General features: G+C 43.8%; 1 protein-coding gene across 2 annotated transcripts; it reads left to right on the top strand.

Annotated features, from left to right (window-relative positions):
• Window positions 1–5,752: 5,752 nt before the first annotated feature.
• On the top strand, window positions 5,753–21,494 carry myh7ba (myosin, heavy chain 7B, cardiac muscle, beta a). Of its 2 annotated transcripts, XM_040159102.1 has the most exons (43): window positions 5,753–6,177; window positions 6,794–6,897; window positions 7,059–7,202; window positions 7,407–7,563; window positions 7,672–7,699; window positions 8,027–8,123; window positions 8,704–8,727; window positions 8,858–8,950; window positions 9,053–9,116; window positions 9,213–9,311; window positions 9,393–9,496; window positions 9,603–9,741; window positions 9,849–9,967; window positions 10,292–10,441; window positions 10,685–10,855; window positions 10,948–11,127; window positions 11,225–11,357; window positions 11,448–11,524; window positions 11,900–11,987; window positions 12,070–12,187; window positions 12,299–12,422; window positions 13,158–13,294; window positions 15,085–15,340; window positions 15,439–15,681; window positions 15,868–16,044; window positions 16,180–16,325; window positions 16,419–16,509; window positions 16,595–16,984; window positions 17,075–17,201; window positions 17,290–17,408; window positions 17,533–17,729; window positions 17,816–17,999; window positions 18,230–18,395; window positions 18,495–18,619; window positions 18,730–18,845; window positions 18,970–19,162; window positions 19,281–19,484; window positions 19,840–19,965; window positions 20,205–20,375; window positions 20,496–20,600; window positions 20,712–20,807; window positions 20,990–21,124; window positions 21,377–21,494. In XM_040159102.1, exons 1-43 carry the CDS (start codon window positions 6,081–6,083, stop codon window positions 21,386–21,388), a joined length of 5,826 nt encoding a protein of 1,941 aa, XP_040015036.1. In that variant the 5' UTR covers window positions 5,753–6,080; the 3' UTR covers window positions 21,389–21,494. The 2 variants fall into 2 exon arrangements, with proteins under 2 accessions (XP_040015036.1, XP_040015035.1); XM_040159101.1 differs by lacking the exons at window positions 5,753–6,177; window positions 6,794–6,897; window positions 7,059–7,202; window positions 7,407–7,563; window positions 8,027–8,123 and having other exon boundaries at window positions 7,676–7,699.
• The last annotated feature ends 318 nt before the right edge of the window (window positions 21,495–21,812 follow it).

Genomic DNA, 21,812 nt, shown 5'->3' with positions numbered 1-21,812 from the left:
ATTTCAAAGGCAGCCATGGTTAATGCATTTCTGCGAAAATGGGGACATGTGATTAAAGCTCTGTGGCGGTAGAGGGCAGCATTGCTCATAATCACAAAAGCTTCCACCAAAAGTGCAAGTTTTGCTGCATATTTTTAATCCTCCTTTAACTAACATGCAGTAATAATAAACAATTACCTGTAACACTCTCACAGTAGAATTTGCATCTTGACACAAATTCTGCTGGTTCAGATTCTTTCACTTCTGTTTTTGTATCAACCACGGGTAGGAAGACTCCTTCTGAGACTCCATGTTCACACTATTCTGGTACTGCCAGTTAGGAGATGACAACAGACTGCTAACACACTGTCCTATTGTGCACTAAGAGCAGTGTGAGAGAAGAGGTGGAACTGAGACAAACACACATGGGGCCAGCTGTTCAAGTGTCTGGCCTGCTGCCGGGAAGTAGCACTTCTATGAATGTCAAGCTGATCTTTCTGTTCCGTCCCAGAGAGTGAGACAGGAGCACAGGGCTTCCCCTCAGGGCTCTCTTCACCTGCTCCTGCTCCAGCTTCTTGCTGCTCGACATCCTGGGGACCCCCATAGCTCCGACTGGCTGTTAAATGTTGGCAGGATCTCTCACAGCCCTCGGTAGGAGGCTATACGTAGGTGGGACTGAGGCTGATACCCTCTGCTGGCTGAAAAAACTAGAGCCAAGCAACAAATCACTGACTTGACAGTTGCTAAAATGTGTGACGTGTAAATGAACCCTCTATGATGCATACACGGACCAAAAGAAACTTGAATACAGGATTGTTACTTATGTTATGACTGGGAAGGGCAGGAGCATCAGTAGAGGCCAGGACGCTAAATCTGAGCTCTCATTCAGATGAAAGAAACACAACATGTAGATCCAATTTCTGTGATTATGTTATTGTGAATCTAAAAGATTTTTTTTTTTTCCTTCACTGTTTTCTTTTTGTAAGCCTTACCGGTTCACTGGAATGTACACAGTACCACAATTTTGGTTTGGTTTGCTTATTTTATTTAACAAAATGAGAAGTAGAACATTATAGTCAATCACACACAATGACATCAATGTCAAGGATGACACCATAAAGTCCGACATTTACACTGTGGTCCTTAATGTGAGGGTGCAGGACTCCAGGTGACGAGGTGATGTCACACTGCCAACAAAACTACACAATAAATACCCACAGTTCACCGTCCCAGTGGAGACACTCTGCGTCAAACATCCCAAATATGAATTCTAAAATCTCACATACAAATGATCTCGTTTATGATAAGTTGACACTCCCGTAAGCCATAAATTGACATCCACACGTCTCCTCCGGTCTCTGTTCAAGTGTGTTTGTTCAGGGAGTCGGTCTCCCTGCCTAAGATGATTTTTCTCCTGAGTGATCTGTGTCAGTTTGCTTGGATTCTGCCTGGCAACCAAGTGAACTAAGTGAACTCACAAGTTGATGGTGTAACACATTTGTCAACTGTTGGCTGCGTCTCTCTCTCTCTCTCTCTCTCTTTCTTTTTGAGCAGTTGCCATGGGCGACAGGTAATGTTGTCTTCTGTGGGAGAGGTGCACTTTGGTTTACGCATGAATGCATTTGCACGTGTGTATAAAGGAAATATACAAGGGCTTGGAGCCCGTGTAAACTGTGAAAGAGCTGCCATGCGGCTTGCTGAAATGCCTCTCATTGTGACAGCGGCTCTGTCTAAACAGCAGTTATGGTAAGAGGCCGAGCACTGCCACCTGCATCCCTTGGACATCTTCAACAGACCCCCAACAGGCCTGACAGTAAATTAGATGAAGCTATGCCTACCCTGACAGTGAGATGCTGTAGGTCACTAACTGAAGGTCTTTCCAGGCAGCTAGACAGGCTTCCCTTCCAAGTCTATTTAAAGTCAAGCAGAGCAACTGAAGTCATGGCCCGCTGTTTAGAAACAGTGATTTCATTGGAACCTAAATACAAGAGATTAAAAACATGGAGGAGTATCTTTGTGTGAACTGAGCAGTATGGATGTGGCTTTTAGCAAAAACCCACATGGCAAACATTTATCGTTTTAACTGTGGTAGAAATGTGTCTGACATCGGTGGTGTGGGTGTATAAAATGAGGCAGATAAACGGCAAGATCTAGTCAGCAATCACCATGCAGGGAACATCCATCGGTATGAATAAGATGAGTTTGGTTTTCAGAAATGTCTTCATGTTTTTTTTTTCCCCCCTTGAAAGTCAATCGATTTGTGTTTCGTCATGGTGACTTTATCCACAAAGAGAAACGTCTGTGTCAGTTTAAAAAGCCGCCCAACTGTATTCTCCATATGAAAAAGGTAGAGTAGATGGTTTCCGTACCACTACATTCATGTCCATCATTACAAACCACACAACAAATTAATCTCTCCTTGCTCCGGATTGTTCATCATAGTGTGTTTAAAGGAAGCTTTCGAGCTCCTGAGTGATGTGTCTAAGTGTCTGTGCAGCCTTGTTAACCCTTTGCTTCTGCTTTATTGGGCAGGAGGGGGCTGCAGCAGGGCTCTCACTGGGATCCTGGAGTGCGTCAGATTGTCTGCGAGCCTGTGTTTGGATAAGGCAGCATGCCCATTGTCTCTGATGCCCCAGCTGGGCCGAGGTATGCCTCCATGCTCCTGAAATAGAAAGACAGCTGAGGGCTGCCATACATACTGAGGGCAGGGCTGGCCGGGCAGGCCGGGCCCACTGACCCAGACCACAACTTAGCACAATGAGAGACAGGGTATTGTCTGGAGCCAGAGGCTAATAGCTGAGGTATCAAACCCCCAAAAGGCTCCCTAAAAGACTGATTAAGTCTGCCGTGTGTTATTGTTGCCTGCGTATGGGTGGATGCCAGGGGGCGGAGTGGGTGTGGAAGAGTAATTGGGGCTTTAGAGTGTGTTTATGCCACGCGTCTGCCCGTCTCCACTCTGATGAACCGATGGCTAAGACCTGAGCCCACACAGTTGCTGCAAGGTATTGTGGGCAGGCACGAGGCGATTACAGAAATACCCACCAGCGCTGAATGCTTTGATCCAAAATGAAACACTGCTTCACCGCCCATTTTTAGGTTACTGCTATAGAGCAAGATAGGGACCTCAATATTTGTTCTGTCGAGCAAGCAGGCAAACGTTATTTAGGTCGCGCCTTTCAAAACAGCAGTTGCGAACTGCTTGGAGAAGGAAGAGAGGGAAAAGAAGGAATAAGAGAGACCAACAAGATAATATATAAAAACAAGGACACAAAGTGCACAAAACACAAACTATACAGTTATAGTCACATTTCTTAAAGATTTTATGAAATATATATATATATATACATATATATATATAAAGATATATGAACAGAATGCACAGATTTGGCTTCTCTGAGAGTTTTGGTATATAGATATACAGAATATAGATTTATATATATGCAGAGAGTGAGAGTGAGAACGAGAGAGAAAGGTAGATTGAGAAAGATAGATTTTGTATACCTCCTTTGGCAGCATTGTTTCTGATGAACGGTCCCACCTGTGCAGAAACCGAACATGGAGAGAGATGTGACTGTGTCGTGTGCAATTAAACACGGCTGAGAATGACTGCAGTCATAATGCCCAATCTCTCTTCATCTCGCTGCCTAAGCCTGCTGGCATTCAGTGCATGATGATCTAAAACAACTGTGACCGACCCCCAGATCAAGTCTTGATGCCCAAAATGTCGGCTCCTCGCTTGCACATCACCAAACAGGCAGTTGGCCAATCCCCAAGAATGGACTGAGGACTCGGCACCAACATTTCAGGGCCGAGGCCTACATCTGGACATCAGTTTGGTCATTTCAAATGGGGAGGTAATTCAAAGCTGCACAAGCGTCCAATAACCCAAACGTGAGCATTAATGAGCCTTGCGACATTAGGGTCTAAATGATTTTGAGGATCACTGGGGACGTAAGGAGAGCTGTTGCTCTGAGAAGTCAGCTGTTGCAGTGGGCTGCAGTATAGTAGTGCAGAGAGATGTGCTGGGGGACGACGCTAGCACTGCATGCACTTCAATATGTTTGTGTGTGTGTGTGTGTGTGTGTGTGTGTGTTTACGTGCCGCAGTATGTGGACTTATTTAAAGCCAGCGGCTCTGGGGACTTTGGGATTCATCTCCTCCTCATGTGTTATCAGCATGCCAGCTTTTCAAATGGTGCACCAAGTGACATAGTACATAAACCAGCCTCTGCCTCTGAAGAGCCCCTTGTCCCAGAATAGCTCAGGCCCACTCTATCTAACTGATGCCCAAGAAAGTTTGAGCCATCATGGCAACACCTCTTAGTCTACCACGGGAACAGATAGCGGTGTCAACAAAGATGGCTGCCCCATCTTTTTCTTGTTTCTGTGTGCGTGTTTGTGTGTGTGTGTGGAGAGGAAAGAGAGCAAACCCTTTTTTATCATATTTCAGGTAGGCCTATCGCTGCCTAGGGTTTGTGAATGCTACAGTGTCTACAATGGCTGCAGAAGGCCTTCTTCAGCTTATCTACATGGCTATTGCAGAATTCGGCACGGCCAAGAGTTAACAGTCAATCTCCCTATCAGGAATGCTGGACTCTGGCTTTGTCTATTCTGAGAAACTGTGGTCCCCTTTCCCTCCCCCCGTGCTGCACTGTCACCCTGCTCTCATACCAGGCACCAACCTCTCCCCTTGCTCTGAAGGTCAGATCTGGTGGAGCCAGAGTGTGAGAGACGCAGTGCTTATGCCAGAATTACTGGATACACAAAATTACAACAGCTACGTATGACGATAAACACACTGTGCTATCAGTGGACGGTTACCAGTACACTTAACATTTTCATCCAAGGCCCAAGGCATAAAAGCTGTGGAGGTCTCTGGCTATGGCTATGAAGAAACAATCTGAAAAACTAAAAGTACTCTTGTTTATTTGTTTTAAATTCATATGAGGCACTTTATTTTTCTGGTAGGAGCCATGTTTCTCGCTATTAATATAAAGTTGTGTATTTATAGTACCATGTTTAATGCCACACAGCGCCTGAAATAATCTCTTCTAAGGTTGCATCCTCTGTGGCCACACACAATAGCAAACATCCTCGCTGGCACTTAACAACACAAAAGCTGCAGGGCTGTTACTTAGGGGACAACATGAGTTCATGAGCATCAAAGTCACCTAAAGTGGGATGAGTTCATCCGTGTTTATCAGGAGGCCGAGGGTGGATAAAAACAGCAACCCATTTCTAGATATGTACTTGGGAGTACTGGCTTTAACTTTGTTCTGTACATTTTCTGTGCATATGATTTACTGGTTTCCCTGCGAATGTCCCGTTGAATGCGCAGGTTTTTGTTGCTAGGTGTGGACTGTCCTTGGAGAGGCAATGATGCACTGCCCTTCAAAATGTTCGGAGTGAAAAAATTCCCCCCGACAGGGATGCTCCTAATGCAACTCTCTCCCACTCCCTCGTAGTGTGTACAGTGCATAAAATAACTGGGATACAAAAATAGCCGGCTTGGGTTTAGCGCAATGACAAAAACGTAGCTTTCCTTTTGTGTCAATTGAGACAGGCGCTCAGCACCAATAGGCGTCGGAGGAGGTGGCATATGCTAATGAGGGACAAATGTCCACTGACCGTGACCTTGAGGAACACAGTATAAAGGAGGGCACATCTCACCAAGCTGTTATTTCGTTGTGGTCGTCCTGAGGTCAGTGGACAACTTTTTGCCTTTGTTTGGTAGGTTGACCATTACGCATTTTACGCACGGCTCCGGGTGCCCTTCAAAACGTCTTGAAGAGTCTTAATTTCATTCTCACGAGGGCAGTCCTGCTGTTTACCTTGGCTGGCACGTGTCAGTGAACGCGCTCCACGTTTCTATATTTTTGTTCTCATTTGCTGATAGTGGATTTGCGCTCTTTACGCACGAGCGGCGCTTTCGTGGCCACGTAATGTTTTCATCAATAACGGGAGGCTGAAGTAACAAAAACGGCGTAAGCACATTAAGACCCACCGACTAACACAAAGCTTTGTTTTCTTACCAAAGGAATTCCACAACTCATCTGTCTCTCTGGTGCGTCCGGTTTTGGGGGCCGGCGAGGAGTTGCCACCATGTCGCGCTTTGACATGCAGGAGTTCGGGGAGGCTGCACCTTTTTTGCGCAAATCTGAACTGGAGCTGCTGGCGACGCACACCGTCGCTTTTGACGGTAGGCCTAATAAGGACACCTCAAAGAAACGGAACCTTATAGGGCGAATCACATTTAAAATATTCACATCATCATTAAATATAGTTTTGGATGCAATCTTAAGTTTGTATCACATGTTGAATAAGGTTAAAATACAGCAGGTGGTGTCAGACAATGATTCTTCGTTGAGGTTTCATGTTGTCGCAGTGCTTTTAAGAGAGAAATTACAGTCTTGAAACTAGGCAAAATATGTCAAAGTAATATCATGTTATTCAAGATAATTGTTCTGGATTGGCTGTTGGATTGATTGAATTGTCACAATTTTCTATTATTTCATTGTAAACTTGTTATCAAAAATGGCAAAAATGATTATTATTATTACTACAATAAGAAATAATAAAAGATATCAACTTTTTTTTTAACCACATTGGCTTTTTTGTGTAATACTTTAACTTTGGGATGATTTTATTCTTCAGTTTCTATTATATTCTCTGCAAACTTGTTGGATTTTGGTGAGGCCCCCCCCAACACACACACACACACACACACACACACACACACAAACACAGACATACACACACACACACACACACACACACAACACACACTAAATGAACACTCCCTGCTGTACTGTTAGGTAAGAAGCGAGCCTGGATCCCTGATGAAAAAGAGGCGTACATTGAGATCGAGATCAAGGAGCTCCACGGCGGCAAGGTCGTTGTTGAGACCAAAGATGGGAAGGTAAGCGATCATCCATCCACCAGCAAATTTTTATTTTCTTTATTCGTATTGTTACGCAGTAATGAAAGAAAAACCTAAACTACGGACACTTGGACGTATACAGTATGTACAGCGCAGTCCCAAGAGCCCCTCCTCATGTCTGCCTGTGTTTGTTACTTTAGACTCTGACAGTGAAGGATGATGACATCCAGCAGATGAATCCTCCTAAGTATGACATGATCGAAGACATGGCCATGCTGACACACCTCAACGAGGCCTCCGTGCTGTACAACCTGCGCAGGCGCTACTCTGCCTGGATGATCTATGTGAGTATCCCATTATGGGCTGATGGTACTTCCCCTCCGCCATGTTTCCATGTTCCCCAAAGGGCATAATTACCCAGATTAAATGACAGAGTTAAACTCTGATCTTGAGCAATGTCAGCCTGTTGGTACCAAGATTGGTAGTTCTGGTTTTATGCGATGTATCACGGTGCGTCAATCTTGTGTCGTGTCCTCTCGTTTCCTCAGACCTACTCCGGGCTCTTCTGTGTGACAGTGAATCCGTACAAGTGGCTGCCTGTCTACACGGCCCCTGTGGTCGCTGTTTACAAAGGCAAACGCCGCTCTGAGGTGCCGCCTCACATCTACTCCATAGCAGACAATGCCTACAATGACATGCTGCGCAGTGAGTGTTTTCCTACACTAAAATGCTAAAACATACAGAGCACACAAGCATATAAACACCGATACATATATCAAATATAAACACATATACTTATTTTCTCCTCATCAGATCGGGAGAACCAGTCTATGCTCATCACGTGAGTATCAGCTGCTTGAAATTGATATCTTTTTTTGGTCCTGTTTCAAGTCACAAATTAGAGAAGAAACAGACAGTTTGTAACTGTGTGAGCAGCCATATAACATGTAGACTCTCTACATACAGCCACTTAAATGATTTGATTTTTTTTTTCTTAAAAGTTTTTGGCTCTGGCTGAAATCTGTCCCTCACTTTTTTTTTCCTTTTTTCTTTTTGTTTTGTAACCTGCAGTGTAATGACTTTGATTTACACTACCTTTTACCAGTTTTGTGAACATTTTTTCTCTACCTGTTGTATGTACACTTTGTTATTTTTCACACTCCTATAGCGGAGAATCCGGTGCTGGCAAAACTGTCAACACGAAACGTGTCATTCAGTATTTTGCCATTGTGGCAGCTCTTGGGGAAACAACTGCCAAAAAAGGAGTAAGGCTGATGTGGCAACCCATATTTTTGTTTTCCACCCCCTTTTTATAGCCTTTTTGCTGTATTTTATTTTTATTTACTTCATCTTTTTGGTCCCAGGAATCCTTCAGTGTATTCCCTTTAAACTGTGTCCATACATTTTCCTCACTGTCAAAGTGGTGAATGTGAGAACTGATTACATTCATGTCTGAGTCTTTACCCTCATTTGTTGTGTAGCCATTTCCAGCCGCTCTACTTTGCTTCCTCATTGATTTTTTATTTTTTTCCCCTTTCCATGTCATTTCTTTTTTCTTTTTTTTTTTTGGCTCCAAATTTTTTCCATGATCTTTCCCTTTGCTTTGATTTTTGCTTTTTGACTTTTCTATGTTGTTTGATGCTCCTTTTTCCACCCTTTTTCTCCCCTCCGTTCACCACACTTCATCATATAAAACAAGGTGGCCATTGGTTTTTACCACAGCTTTAACAACCAGTTTCTAATTTTCCAGTTGGTCATGGTGTTCCCCTTTGGTTGTGAAAACATTTTTCAATCACACTTGACATAATGTCACACTCACAGGCTTCTCACCTACTTCTTTTGCAGCAAGGTCCTGCCACTAAAACAGGGGTGAGTTTAAGCTGCAGAAAAAAAATGAATGCAGCTAGCTCGTGATTAACAGTGATTTAAAATAAATTGTTGATTGTAAAAATAATGTGATTGGGCATCTTTACATTTTACTTATCATTTCCTCTTCCAGGGGACTCTGGAGGACCAGATCATTGAGGCGAACCCCGCCATGGAGGCATTCGGTAATGCCAAAACGATAAGGAATGACAACTCATCCCGTTTTGTGAGTATCCGGAAAATTGTATATTGTATAGACATTTAATATTCCTACTATTATGGTATTTTTTTCTTGCATCTCATAAATGTTTTGATCAATTTCCCACAGGGCAAGTTCATCAGGATCCACTTTGGACCCACTGGCAAACTGGCCTCAGCTGATATTGATATATGTGAGTTAATGTTCACACGCTGTCTTTGAACACCATGCATTTCTCACTTTGTTTCATGTCTAATATGAACATGTCAAACCTCTGCCTGTCCTTCAGATCTTCTGGAAAAATCCAGAGTGATATTTCAGCAGCCCAGTGAGAGGAGCTACCACATCTACTACCAGATCATGTCGCATAAGAAACCAGAGCTGTTAGGTCTGTCATGCCGGCTGCTTTGGATATAATATTCCGCACTAGGGCAGGACTGTGACACGACCTGTTAACTCTTTGTTCCAGACATGCTGCTGGTGTCCTCCAACCCATATGACTTCCACTTCTGCTCGCAGGGCGTCACCACCGTGGAGAACATGGATGACGGACAGGAGCTGATGGCCACTGATGTAAGAACTTTTATCTGTCCCATACGGAGGGACATTCAGCTGCATCTGAGTAAAGAACACTGAGAGGGTCAAGATGTGAGATAACGTCTTCTTTGCCTCTCTGCAGCGTGCCATGGACATCCTCGGCTTCCTGCCCGATGAGAAGTACGGCTGCTATAAAATAGTTGGAGCCATCATGCACTTTGGCAACATGAAGTTCAAGCAAAAGCCGCGTGAGGAGCAGGCAGAGACCGACGGCACTGAAAGTAAGAACCAGTAATGTGATCTCTGGCACAGAAGCAACTACAGATTTAAAAGCTTGTTTGTGATTCACTCTTTCTTTTGTTTCATTTTTGTGCTGTCTGGTGGCCAGGTGCAGACAAGGCCTCGTACTTGATGGGAGTCAGTTCAGCTGACCTCATCAAGGGCCTCCTCCACCCAAGGGTGAAGGTGGGGAACGAGTATGTGGTGAAGGGACAAAACGTCGAACAGGTGAGGAGATGTTTTGTCTGCTGTCTGTGTTTTTGCTTCATTATTTCAGACTTTGTAACGTGACATACTGTTTTTTTTCATGATATAAGTAAAAGCAGAACTGTAGCATGAAAGCTGCGTTACGCTGTAGTAAAAAAATCAGCGTGTTAAGCCTCACTAGTATGCTGATGAGGGACAGCTTCTTAAGCCTCAGTCGATCAATACACTCGCCACTCCACACACACTAGAAGCTGGTATCTAAGCAACAGAGGCTATCCGTGTGAATGACAGCTGTATTCCTCCTGTCTGTGTGTGGGTGTGTGTGTTTTTGCCTGGGTGCTGTAGGTTAACTATGCCGTCGGTGCTCTGGCCAAAGCCACGTATGACCGCATGTTCAAATGGCTTGTGGGACGCATCAATCGGACCCTTTACACCTCCCTGCCTCGCCAGTACTTCATAGGAGTCCTGGACATCGCTGGATTTGAGATCTTTGAAGTAAGTTTATCTATCTGACTTACATTTTTCATGTCAATACAGATATTAAAGTTGTCTTTATTAAAAACTATTAAGATCAAACTGGTTTTCTGGTTGCATGGTCGCATTTTGGTTTGAAATCAACAGGATCTCTGTATCTCACCCTCTTTCTCATGGTGGTGAATTGGCAGTGCTGCAGGATGAATCGCATGTTTCTCATGCTGTTCATGCTTCCTCTGAACACCTGTTCCTCTTTCATTGCAGCTCAATAGCTTCGAGCAGCTGTGCATCAACTTCACAAATGAGAAACTGCAACAGTTTTTCAACCACCACATGTTCATCCTGGAGCAGGAGGAGTACAAACGTGAGGGCATCGAATGGACCTTCATCGACTTCGGGTTGGACCTACAAGCTTGCATTGATCTCATCGAAAAGGTAAACAAAGTATTGTATTCGTAAAAGGCAAAGTTTAATGATGGTAAAGTTTCATAGAGGCGTATTAGATTAACACACTGTTCTTCCTTCAGCCACTGGGCATCATGTCCATCCTTGAGGAGGAATGCATGTTCCCGAAGGCCACAGACACCAGCTTTAAAGCCAAGCTGTATGATAATCATATTGGCAAGTCACCTAATTTCCAAAAGCCACGGCCGGACAAGAAACGCAAGTACGAGACCCATTTTGAGCTGGTCCACTATGCTGGAGTGGTAAGTGTTTTACTTCCTAAAGCACTGAGACAGTTCTACAACAATGATTGTTTCATACAGAATTCGATAATTGTGATGTCCCTGCTGTGTTTCCCAGGTACCATATAACATCATTGGCTGGCTGGACAAAAACAAAGACCCACTAAATGAGACAGTGGTGGCAGTTTTCCAAAAGTCTTCCAACAAGCTACTAGCTTCTCTGTATGAGAACTATGTCAGCTCAGTCACAGGTACAATAAGCAGGATTCTGACTATAGCATGTAGTCCACCGTAACTCAAAGTAATCCGTCAAATGAATCACTCTGCTACTTACCTCGCAGTCTCCGAACCAAAGCCTGGCATCAAGGAAAAGAGGAAGAAGGCAGCCTCTTTCCAGACTGTGTCTCAGCTTCACAAGGTGAGACTGACAACACAGAGTAAAATTGTCCATTACTGATGCCGGTGAATGTAGACAGAAGTGAATCCAAACAACAATGTTTCAGATGATGTGAGAAATTGTGGGCGTCTCTGGGCAGCTGGGATGGAGGCAGTTAAGACTTGCAGTGATGTTTAGGGCAATGATCACATGAACATCACTTTAAGTCTGTGCTGGCTCCTCTCTCCATTACATCAAAGATTTCACGTGAGGAACGCAAAGTCCTGCAGAATAAAAAGTTTTACATAAAGGTTCTGTTGTAATTTATTGCAATAAATTATGTTTTAATAGTAGAATAGTCAAGGAATTTTTATTGACTCAATTAACCTAATTTGCAGTATTTCTCCTTTACTCCAGGAAAATCTGAACAAGCTGATGACCAACCTTCGCAGCACCCAGCCCCACTTTGTTCGCTGCATCATCCCCAATGAGACCAAGACTCCAGGTAACACACAGCACAAACATCACATATCAACAGGGGCCAAGTGATTGGAACTTGGCTAATGTTTGAAACCCGTTCCGTGCAGGGATCATGGATCCCTTCTTGGTGCTGCACCAGCTGCGCTGCAACGGTGTGCTAGAGGGCATCAGGATCTGCAGAAAGGGCTTTCCCAACCGCATCCTCTACGCTGAGTTCAAACAGCGGTAAGACAAACAAGACACACAGAAAGGGCTACACTCACGTTTGGGATGTCATGGGATTGACATTCAGTCTCACTGATAATCAGTCCTGAAATGCGCTTTTCATACATGCAGCTATCGCATCCTGAATCCACATGCCATCCCAGATGATAAGTTTGTGGACAGCAGGAAAGCTGCAGAGAAGCTGCTGGCCTCCCTCGATATTGACCACAACCAGTACAAATTTGGACACACAAAGGTAGAAGGCAGCAGCTTGTGTGTAATACAGAGCCTGTGGTGGAATGTGACTGTGCATTTACCAACGTCATTTACTCAAGTACTGTACTTAAGTCTAATTTCAAGGTACTTGGTCTTTACTTGATTATTTTCCTTCTATGCTGTGTTACACTTACACTCCACGTTACCAGTTACTTGGCAGATTAACACCAAATATATAATGATGCATTGTTACAGATTAAATTACCCAGCAGTATATAAAGTAGTTAAAATTAGCTCAATCTTTTACAAACTACAACATTAAAATGGTGTTCACAAATCAATGAATCAGTATTAATAATCAAAACAATATCTAAATTATAACAACATAAAACTCACAGGGGCCATTTTCTGCACAAATAATACTGTTGCTTTTAGTACTTATAGTACATTTAAGTCATAGTATTTCTGCACTTTTACTCATGTAGACTTTTACTTCTAATCGTGTGTTTTTTTTCACTGTGGTATTGCTATGTATGAAAACTTCTTCCAGCACTGTGCAGGGCTGTGTATGCCAGAATAATCAGACAGCATGCCCTAAAAATTGGAGGCAGAGCGTGATGATATCTATTTAAATGAAAAAATCTAAAGTTGAAAAATCTTTTAACTTTATGTGATCCATTCTCACTTACCATGATTTCTGTTTATTTTGGGTCATATATTTTTATTTTTAAAAGCTGAGCGCTCAACTTAATCTCTCTTTCCTTTCTTCGTGCAGGTGTTCTTCAAGGCTGGCCTGCTGGGTCACCTCGAGGAGCTGAGGGACGAGCGTTTGGCCAAAGTCCTGACACTGCTCCAGGCAGTCGCGCGTGGCAAAATCATGAGGATGGAGCTGCTGAGGATGATGGAAAGGAGGTAAAAGGCCATAATAACGTTTACTTTTGTCTCCAAAATCATTTTCATTAACCCAAAGGGATAAAAAAAATGTATTCATATGCACAGGAAAGCATTTGAACTGTATACCTCACAGGAAGGTGAAGACATGAGTACAAAAAAAATGAAAGACCTCCAACACCAGTTGCTTCTATGAACAGGTTCAATAGCAATACGATCGGGCCTTTCAGCTTGTGATACACTATACCTTAGTGTTCACTCCCTCGCTCTAGTATGCGTGGCATGCAAGGGCAGTGTTATCGGCGTGTGTGAGGCGTGTGCTTGCCCTTGTATGGTTACCAGGCATGTGTGTGGCCCTGCTGTTAATAAGGGCCCCACTAACACACACACACACACACACACACACACACACACACACACGCCACTCTCACAGGTCTCCGTCCATTCTCTCCATTCGCTCTCTCTAAATTAAACAATGCTGACGGTGTCCTCAGAGCCAGGTGGCGACATGTGTCAAGTGGCAGCTGCTCGGGCCCTCCCTAAAAATACAACACTCGGCCCCCTCCCTGGATGCCCAATGGCCCCTGGCCCCTTTTGTCCGCGGCGCCTGTACTTCTAAGTGAGTGCATTGATGGAATATTTGGAGGGTGACAGAGGATTAAAGCCAGGCGTTGGACAGAGGGTTTTAGTTTCTAAATAAACACAGACGCTCACCTTTGAGAGGCACCCGGCATGGAGTCATGTCAAACATGCAATCAGCTCCCCCACCCTCCTTCAGTCACTCCAGTGTGTGCACGCTCACTCAGATTCACCCCCCGAACACTGACAGGAAGTCCTTGACCAATCTGCTGTGGGGCCATATTTAGGGCTGAGAGACGCCATCTTACTGAGACTAAATCAATCTAGTAACCCTGTTTGGTCCTAGTCATGAAACATCAAAAGCATCGTTAGGTGTATGATTTCATGTTGCATCTCTCGGTGTATGATTAGATGCATGGGAGTGGATAGCTGCAGGATCAGTGCCAAAAATCAAGCACCAGGGAGAAGTAACTAAATGACTAAATGGGGAGGTCCAGGATAAATCTTTTTGACCTTCTTCTCTTGATATACTCGCTCTCAGCTTACCTTCTTCTGGTGGTAAAGCGCCATGTGGTCTACATCAGTGATTCCCAACCTGTTTTTCAAACTTTCCCCCCACAGCAATATCAGATGAGCTCAAGTACTCATCCAAATATGTCAATTTTAATTGATTTTAAACTGAATGTTATTTTAATGTGATTTGTGGATATTTAAAATATTTTTAATACAACTGAACTGCCAAAGTTTAGGTTGGTGTGGTCAAGTTTGCAGAAGCTCGATGTTTCAACCATTTGCTTATTACTTTCAGTAATAATACTTTCAGGTATATTTAGGTATTTTAACTATTTATTACTTTTTGCTATCTATTAGAACCACTTACTGTATGCCTTACTTTTAGCTTAAATGTTGAGAACTCTCTGCTCGATTGTTAACTAGTTTTCATGCTCGCTCAAATGCAACCATACTATAGGGTCTTCAAGTTTTCCAGCTCACTCATATGTGAATACAAATTTTTTTAATGAAATCATAGTTTTTTCAATAGTTAGACTATTCCAAAATCTTTCCATGAAACCCCTGGCAACAGCAGTAGTAACCCCTGGGTTACAAGTGACCCTGGTTGGTAATCACTGATCTATGTGTCATTTTAGATTTGTTTTTAACCTGCCAAGAAAAGTTTTAGCGTAAAGAAAATCCTCATCTTATCCCTTCCTTTCATTCATTCCCATTTTCAGGGAGGCTCTGATGATCATCCAGTGGAACATCCGGGCCTTCAACGCCGTGAAGCACTGGCCCTGGATGAAGCTGTTCTTCAAAATAAAGCCTCTACTGAAGAGCGCTGCCACTGAGAAAGAGCTGGCTTCTCTGAAGGAGGAACTGGCCAAGCTGAAGGAGGCCCTGGAGAAATCTGAGGTCAAGCGGAAAGAGCTGGAGGAGAGGCAGGTCAGCCTCATCCAAGAGAAGAATGACCTCTCTCTGCAGCTGCAGGCAGTAAGTGATGCACAGTATTCAGCTTTTAGATAAACAGATACTGGAGTAGTGTGTGAATGCACTTAGCACTACTACTCTTTTTGACCTCTATCCCATAGGAGCAGGATAATCTGGCAGATGCTGAGGACCGGTGTGACCTGCTTATCAAAACTAAGATCCAGCTGGAGGCCAAAGTGAAAGAAATCATGGAGAGGCTGGAGGATGAGGAGGAGATGAGCGCTAATGTGCTCGCAAAGAAGCGCAAGCTGGAGGATGAGTGTGCTGAGCTGAAGAAAGACATTGATGATCTGGAGATCACTCTGGCTAAAGTGGAAAAGGAGAAACATGCCACTGAGAACAAGGTGAGGAGAGTGGAAAAGGAAAGCAGTGACTTACCTCCAGAGGGCGCTAAAAGGCCACCAAAAGATCCAAAGAATATTTAGTGGATTGTACTACAGTACATGACTGAGGGGGAACAAGAAAAATAAATGTGTCTTTTATTTCTCATTTTCTAAGAGTCAAATTTCTTTTCCACTTATTCCTTGCAGGTGAAGAACCTGATTGAGGAAATGTCAGCTTTAGATGAAACCATTCTGAAGTTGACCAAGGAGAAGAAGGCTCTCCAGGAGGCTCACCAGCAGACTCTGGATGACCTGCAGGCAGAGGAAGACAAAGTCAACACTCTGACTAAAGCCAAGGCAAAGCTGGAGCAACAAGTAGATGATGTGAGTTGTTTTTATCGTTTTAAAAAGCAGATGAAAATTAGTTATTGTTATATAATTTAGTCCACAGGGAGTAACATGTTATATACAGTACATCCAGTAAAATGTAACATTTTTTACCCTCCAAATGTGAATCAGCTGGAAGGCTCTCTGGAACAAGAGAAAAAACTGCGTCTGGACCTGGAACGGGTCAAACGTAAGCTGGAGGGAGATCTGAAACTCTCCTTGGAGTCTGTTATGGACCTGGAGAACGACAAACAGCAACTTGAAGAGAAGCTGAAAAAGTGAGAGTTATCATTATCAGAAAAAGCATCATCTTGTCTTTGAGGGTGTTAAGAAGTAATGATTAACAATGATTACTAAATATTTTCTACCAGGAAAGACTTTGAAATGAATGAGATGAGCACAAGGATTGAAGATGAGCAAGCCTTGGTCAATCAGCTCCAGAAGAAGATAAAGGAGTTACAGGTGCAAACTAGTCTCTTAATCTCTAGTAGAACTGTTATGAAACATGATTTTGACAAAATAAAAATTTACCTTTATTTTCCTCCAGGCCCGTACAGAGGAGCTGGAGGAGGAGCTGGAGGCCGACCGGGCTTGTAGGGCCAAAGTGGAGAAGCAGCGTGGCGATGTGGCTCGTGAGCTGGAGGAGCTGAGTGAGCGACTAGAAGAAGCTGGTGGGGCCACCTCAGCCCAGATTGAGATTAACAAGAAAAGAGAGACAGATTTTCTGAAGCTGCGACGAGACCTGGATGAAGCCATGCTGCACCACGAGGCCACGACAGCAACCTTGCGGAAGAAGCACGCCGACAGCGTCGCAGAGCTGAGCGAGCAGATCGACAGCCTGCAGCGAGTCAAACAGAAGCTGGAGAAGGAGAGGAGCGAGGTCAAGATGGAGGCTGACGATCTGGCCTCCACTGTGGAGCAGCTTTCCAAGGGCAAGGTAGATAGATGAACAAGAAACACACAGAGATTTAAAGCAGAATGGGACCAAACTAGATTAATCCCTCAAAAAACAAATATGTGTCTGCAGGCTACTTTGGAGAAGACGTGTCGAATGTATGAAGACCAAATGAATGAGGCTAAAGCCAAGGTTGACGAGCTCCAGAGGCAGCTCAACGAAACCAACACCCAAAGGGCCCGTGTTCAGGCTGAGAGTGGTAAAGAACTTTTATTTTATCATAAATCTCACAAACAGATTTCACAGACTGGTTAGTAACACGGATACCTTTTGGCCCCCCGGTGTAGCCGAGCTGGGCAGGAAGCTTGAGGAGCGAGAAGCCTCGGTCTCTCAGCTCCAGCGTGCCAAGAACTCCTTCAGCCAGAATGTCGAGGAACTCAAGAAACAACTGGAGGAGGAGAATAAGGTCAGCTACCTATCAATTCATCAGTCAATAGTTAATATCTACAAGGCTGGTAGATAACTAATAGAGATTCAGAGTTCCTCCAGTTTAGCTAACGGCCCTCCACCATCATGATTGGTCTCTATAGGCTAAGAACGCCCTGGCCCATGCACTGCAGTCATCTCGACATGACTGTGATCTTCTGCGAGAGCAGTATGATGAAGAGCAGGAGGCCAAGACTGACCTACAGAGAGCTCTATCCAAGGCCAATGCTGAGGTGGCTCAGTGGAGGACTAAGTATGAAACTGACGCCATCCAGAGGACTGAGGAGCTGGAGGAAGCCAAGTGAGTGAATTGTGTTTTGACAGAATCAGAAGCTGCAGAATGATCATTTAAAGGTGTGAGAGTCAAATCTGTTTGCCTTTCATTAGGAAGAAGCTGGTGACACGTCTGCAGGAGGCTGAAGAGACGGTGGAGGCATCCAATGCCAAGTGCTCCTCCCTGGAGAAGACCAAACATCGGCTCCAGACAGAGATCGAGGACCTGGTCATCGACCTAGAACGTTCCAATGCTGCAGCTGCTGCTCTCGACAAGAAGCAACGCAACTTTGACAAGGTACTGGCAAAGAGAAGCTTGGACATACATCTTAAAGTAATGTGTTTCCTGCTGACAACTACTACAGAGGATTGCATTTGCTTCCCTTAAGGGATATAACCCTAATATGTCTATACCCAGCTCTTGAATCTCTTGAAGTTAGGAACTTGGGCTCCATTGTTACTTTACTTTATCCACTGAGGAAGACATGTAATTTAAAAGCTAAAAATAAGTCCCATTGTGCCCTCCAGGTACTGGCTGAGTGGAGACAGAAGTATGAAGAGTGCCAGACAGAGCTGGAGACCTCTCAAAAAGAGTCTCGTGGCCTGAGCACTGAGCTCTTCAAACTGAAGAACTCTTATGAGGAGACCCTGGATCATCTGGAGACCATCAAGAGGGAGAACAAGAACCTCCAAGGTAAAGCTGTCATCATTAAATCCCAGCTGGAAGGTTGCATTAAAGAAACTTTATGACTTATGTGAGAAATATATTACTTTTCTATCTCTACTACCCCAGAGGAGATTGCTGAACTGTCTGATCAAATCAGTCAGGGAGTGAAGACCATCCATGAGCTGGAGAAGATGAAGAAGGCTCTGGACATGGAGAAAAGTGAGATTCAAGCTGCACTGGAGGAAGCTGAAGTAAGCAATTTGCAGTTTGCTCTCTCACTTCCTCCTGTTTGTGGTCTGTGGGATATCCCTGACTGAGGTGAATATTGTCAAGCCTTAAGTGGATTGTATGTCTCTCTCAGGGCACTCTGGAACATGAAGAGAGCAAAACTCTCAGAATCCAGCTGGAGCTTAACCAGATCAAGGCTGACATTGACAGGAAGCTGGCAGAGAAGGATGAGGAAATTGACAATCTTCGGTGGGTTTTATGGATTAGTCATTTCATCCTACTTTATAGAAGACCTAAGATTCTTTCCCCATCAGCCCCTCCATATACACCGTATCTTCCTAATCCTTCTATTTACCCCTTCACCATCTTCTAGTCGTAACCACCAGAGAACCCTGGAGTCCATGCAGGCAACCTTGGATGCCGAGTCTAAGTCTCGCAACGAGGCAGTACGCCTGAGGAAGAAGATGGAAGCCGACCTGAATGAGATGGAGGTGCAGCTGAACCATGCCAACAGGCAGGCCTCCGAGTCCCAGAGACTCCTGAGAAACCTGCAGGTTCAGATCAAGGTGAGTGCATTCAGCAGCCAACCGGTGAGCTCACCCTACGAGTCACTTTTATTAATACATACATTTCTAATTTTATCTTAAACAACATATACTACTTGTACTTGATCTATGACTCCAGGACATTCAGCTGGAGTTGGATGAGACTATTCACCAGAATGAGGAGCTGAAGGAGCAGTTAGCGGTAACTGAGCGCCGAAACAACCTGCTGGCTGCTGAGGTGGAGGAGCTCAGGGCTCTGCTGGAGCAGAACGACCGCGCACGCAAGCTAGCTGAACATGAACTGCTTGAGGCCACCGAAAGAGTCAACCTGTTGCACTCTCAGGTAGGAAGAAGCATTTAAAACGACCCTGCATTGCATTTATCAATAAGTCACTTCAAATAAGTAAATTACTTTATCAAAGTATGGTCCCTTACTTTCAGTAGAAGGGCACGAAGAGGGTATTTAGTTTTCCAAGCTAGCTAGTATTTGTGGTCGTTAACTGAAAATATTATGCAAAATAAAGTTTTTCTATCCTCTTAATTAATCTCTAGTTAAGGTGCTCTAATTATTGATATGGTATGTTAAGTTCCGTGGAATCTTAGCTAGTACTTTTAAAAATGAAAGAGGCCGAACTGAAAACAAAATAAACTGACATTAAATCTTGTAAGAAGTCTTTAAACTGATTTTCTTGCTCCAGAACACTGGGCTGATCAACCAGAAGAAGAAGTTGGAGAGTGATCTGTCCATGCTGTCGAATGAGGTTGACGATGCTGTTCAGGAGTGCCGCAATGCAGAGGAGAAGGCCAAAAAGGCCATCACTGATGTAAGATCTTGAATTGACCTTGAATATAAAGTGCAAGAGTTTAAAACATCAAGCTGTAAGACATTCATACAACAAGATAACTCATAATGTATTTACAGGGGATCTGATAGATGTCCTGATTACCTAATGTTTTAAATAACCATCTCTGCCAGAGGCCTGTTAATGTTGCCAGTGTCCATTCCAGTTCAGCTAGAGATTACTTAATGCCCCCCTTTAACACTGATTTTCCGTATTTGTAGGCGGCCATGATGGCAGAGGAGCTGAAGAAGGAGCAGGACACCAGTGCCCATCTGGAGAGGATGAAGAAGAACATGGAGCAGACCATAAAGGACCTGCAGATGCGTCTGGACGAGGCTGAGCAGATCGCCCTCAAGGGTGGCAAGAAGCAGGTTCAGAAGCTGGAGGCCAGGGTAAGAGCTGAAAGCCATGTTTATGTAGTCACTGTCTCATTGGCTAATCCTTGTAACTGTTAGAGTTTTCACTTGTAAATTGTAGTCAGAAAATTGGTAATCTGTGGATCTCACTGGTAGGTCAAAGAACTGGAGAATGAACTGGAGTCTGAGCAAAAGAAGAGCCAAGAGTATCAGAAGGGAGTACGCAAGTATGAGAGGAGAATCAAAGAACTATCCTACCAGGTAAATCACCACTATCTGCACAAAGAGCATGCTGGGGTGTGGAATATGAATGCATGTTGTTTTTTTTTTAAATTTAAAGTAGGGTAAGAGTTCCCTTTGGTGCTTGTGCAGGCTGAGGAAGACAAGAAGAACCTTGTCCGTCTGCAGGACCTCATCGACAAGCTGCAGGTCAAGCTGAAGAGTTACAAGAGACAGGCTGAAGAAGCGGTGAGTCTATCAGTTGTTCACTATTAGTGTGCTGTTAGTGATAAATGACGATCTGAATCACATCATTAACCCCAGCTGGAGTGCTAAAGTGGTTTATATAGTGGATAAGTAACTTAAGAACCTGAGCATCCCTTCAGTTCACTGTACACTAAATATTGTTCTTGGTTACGTTGTCTCTGCAGGAGGAGCAAGCGAACACCAACTTGTCTAAGTACAGGAAGCTCCAGCATGAGCTTGATGATGCAGAGGAGAGGGCAGATATGGCTGAATCGCAGGTCAACAAGCTCCGGGTCCGCACCCGCGACCAAGGAGGCAAGGTTGGTAAACTAAATACTTTTAATACATTTCATATTACAGTATGATGCAGAATTGTATGACCTTTGGAAGAATTTATTAAAATTAGCCGGCAGGCTTCATAACAAGAACTAATCTTAGAAGAGACTGGATACTATTCTCTGGTGAAGATGACCTCACACAGCCCTCTCATGTGATCTCTAGTGTGGTCATGAGTAACTCTATGACACTGTGTATGTGGTTGCTAGTAAACACCCCTGTCTTGTGTATTTCAGCTTGCTGAGTGATGTGGTGAGGCTAAACGCTGCAGCCAAACATATCACAGCTAGCCAGCTGCAACAGCTGTGCTCGACTGTGTGGACGCGCCCAAATAAAGACCTTAAAATCTTTAAATATGACAGATTTTTGTGTGTGTCTGTGTTATTATGTGACAAAGATAGAAATCCAATGTCAAATAAGGTCTAAAGAAGAATTTATTATATTATTAATTTGACAAACAGTTGCCAAATAAGGAAAATGAAGTTCAATACCAGCATTAGAGAAGGAACATGAGGGTTAAAGCTGGTTACAGAAGTGGTTATAGTTGAATGTGAAACTCAAACATGAATCTTTTCTCTGTTTGTCTGATGGTCAAACAGGATTAGTAACATTAAGAAGTGTGAAGAAGTGAATTTTTAACACAACCATAAGCGATTTTCCCCGTCATTGAAT

Source organism: Xiphias gladius, chromosome 21, assembly GCF_016859285.1.
Source record: "Xiphias gladius isolate SHS-SW01 ecotype Sanya breed wild chromosome 21, ASM1685928v1, whole genome shotgun sequence".
Classification (NCBI taxonomy): Eukaryota; Metazoa; Chordata; class Actinopteri; order Istiophoriformes; family Xiphiidae; genus Xiphias; species Xiphias gladius.
The sequence above is the reverse complement of the archived record's forward strand: the minus strand, read 5'-3'. Positions and strand labels throughout refer to the sequence as shown.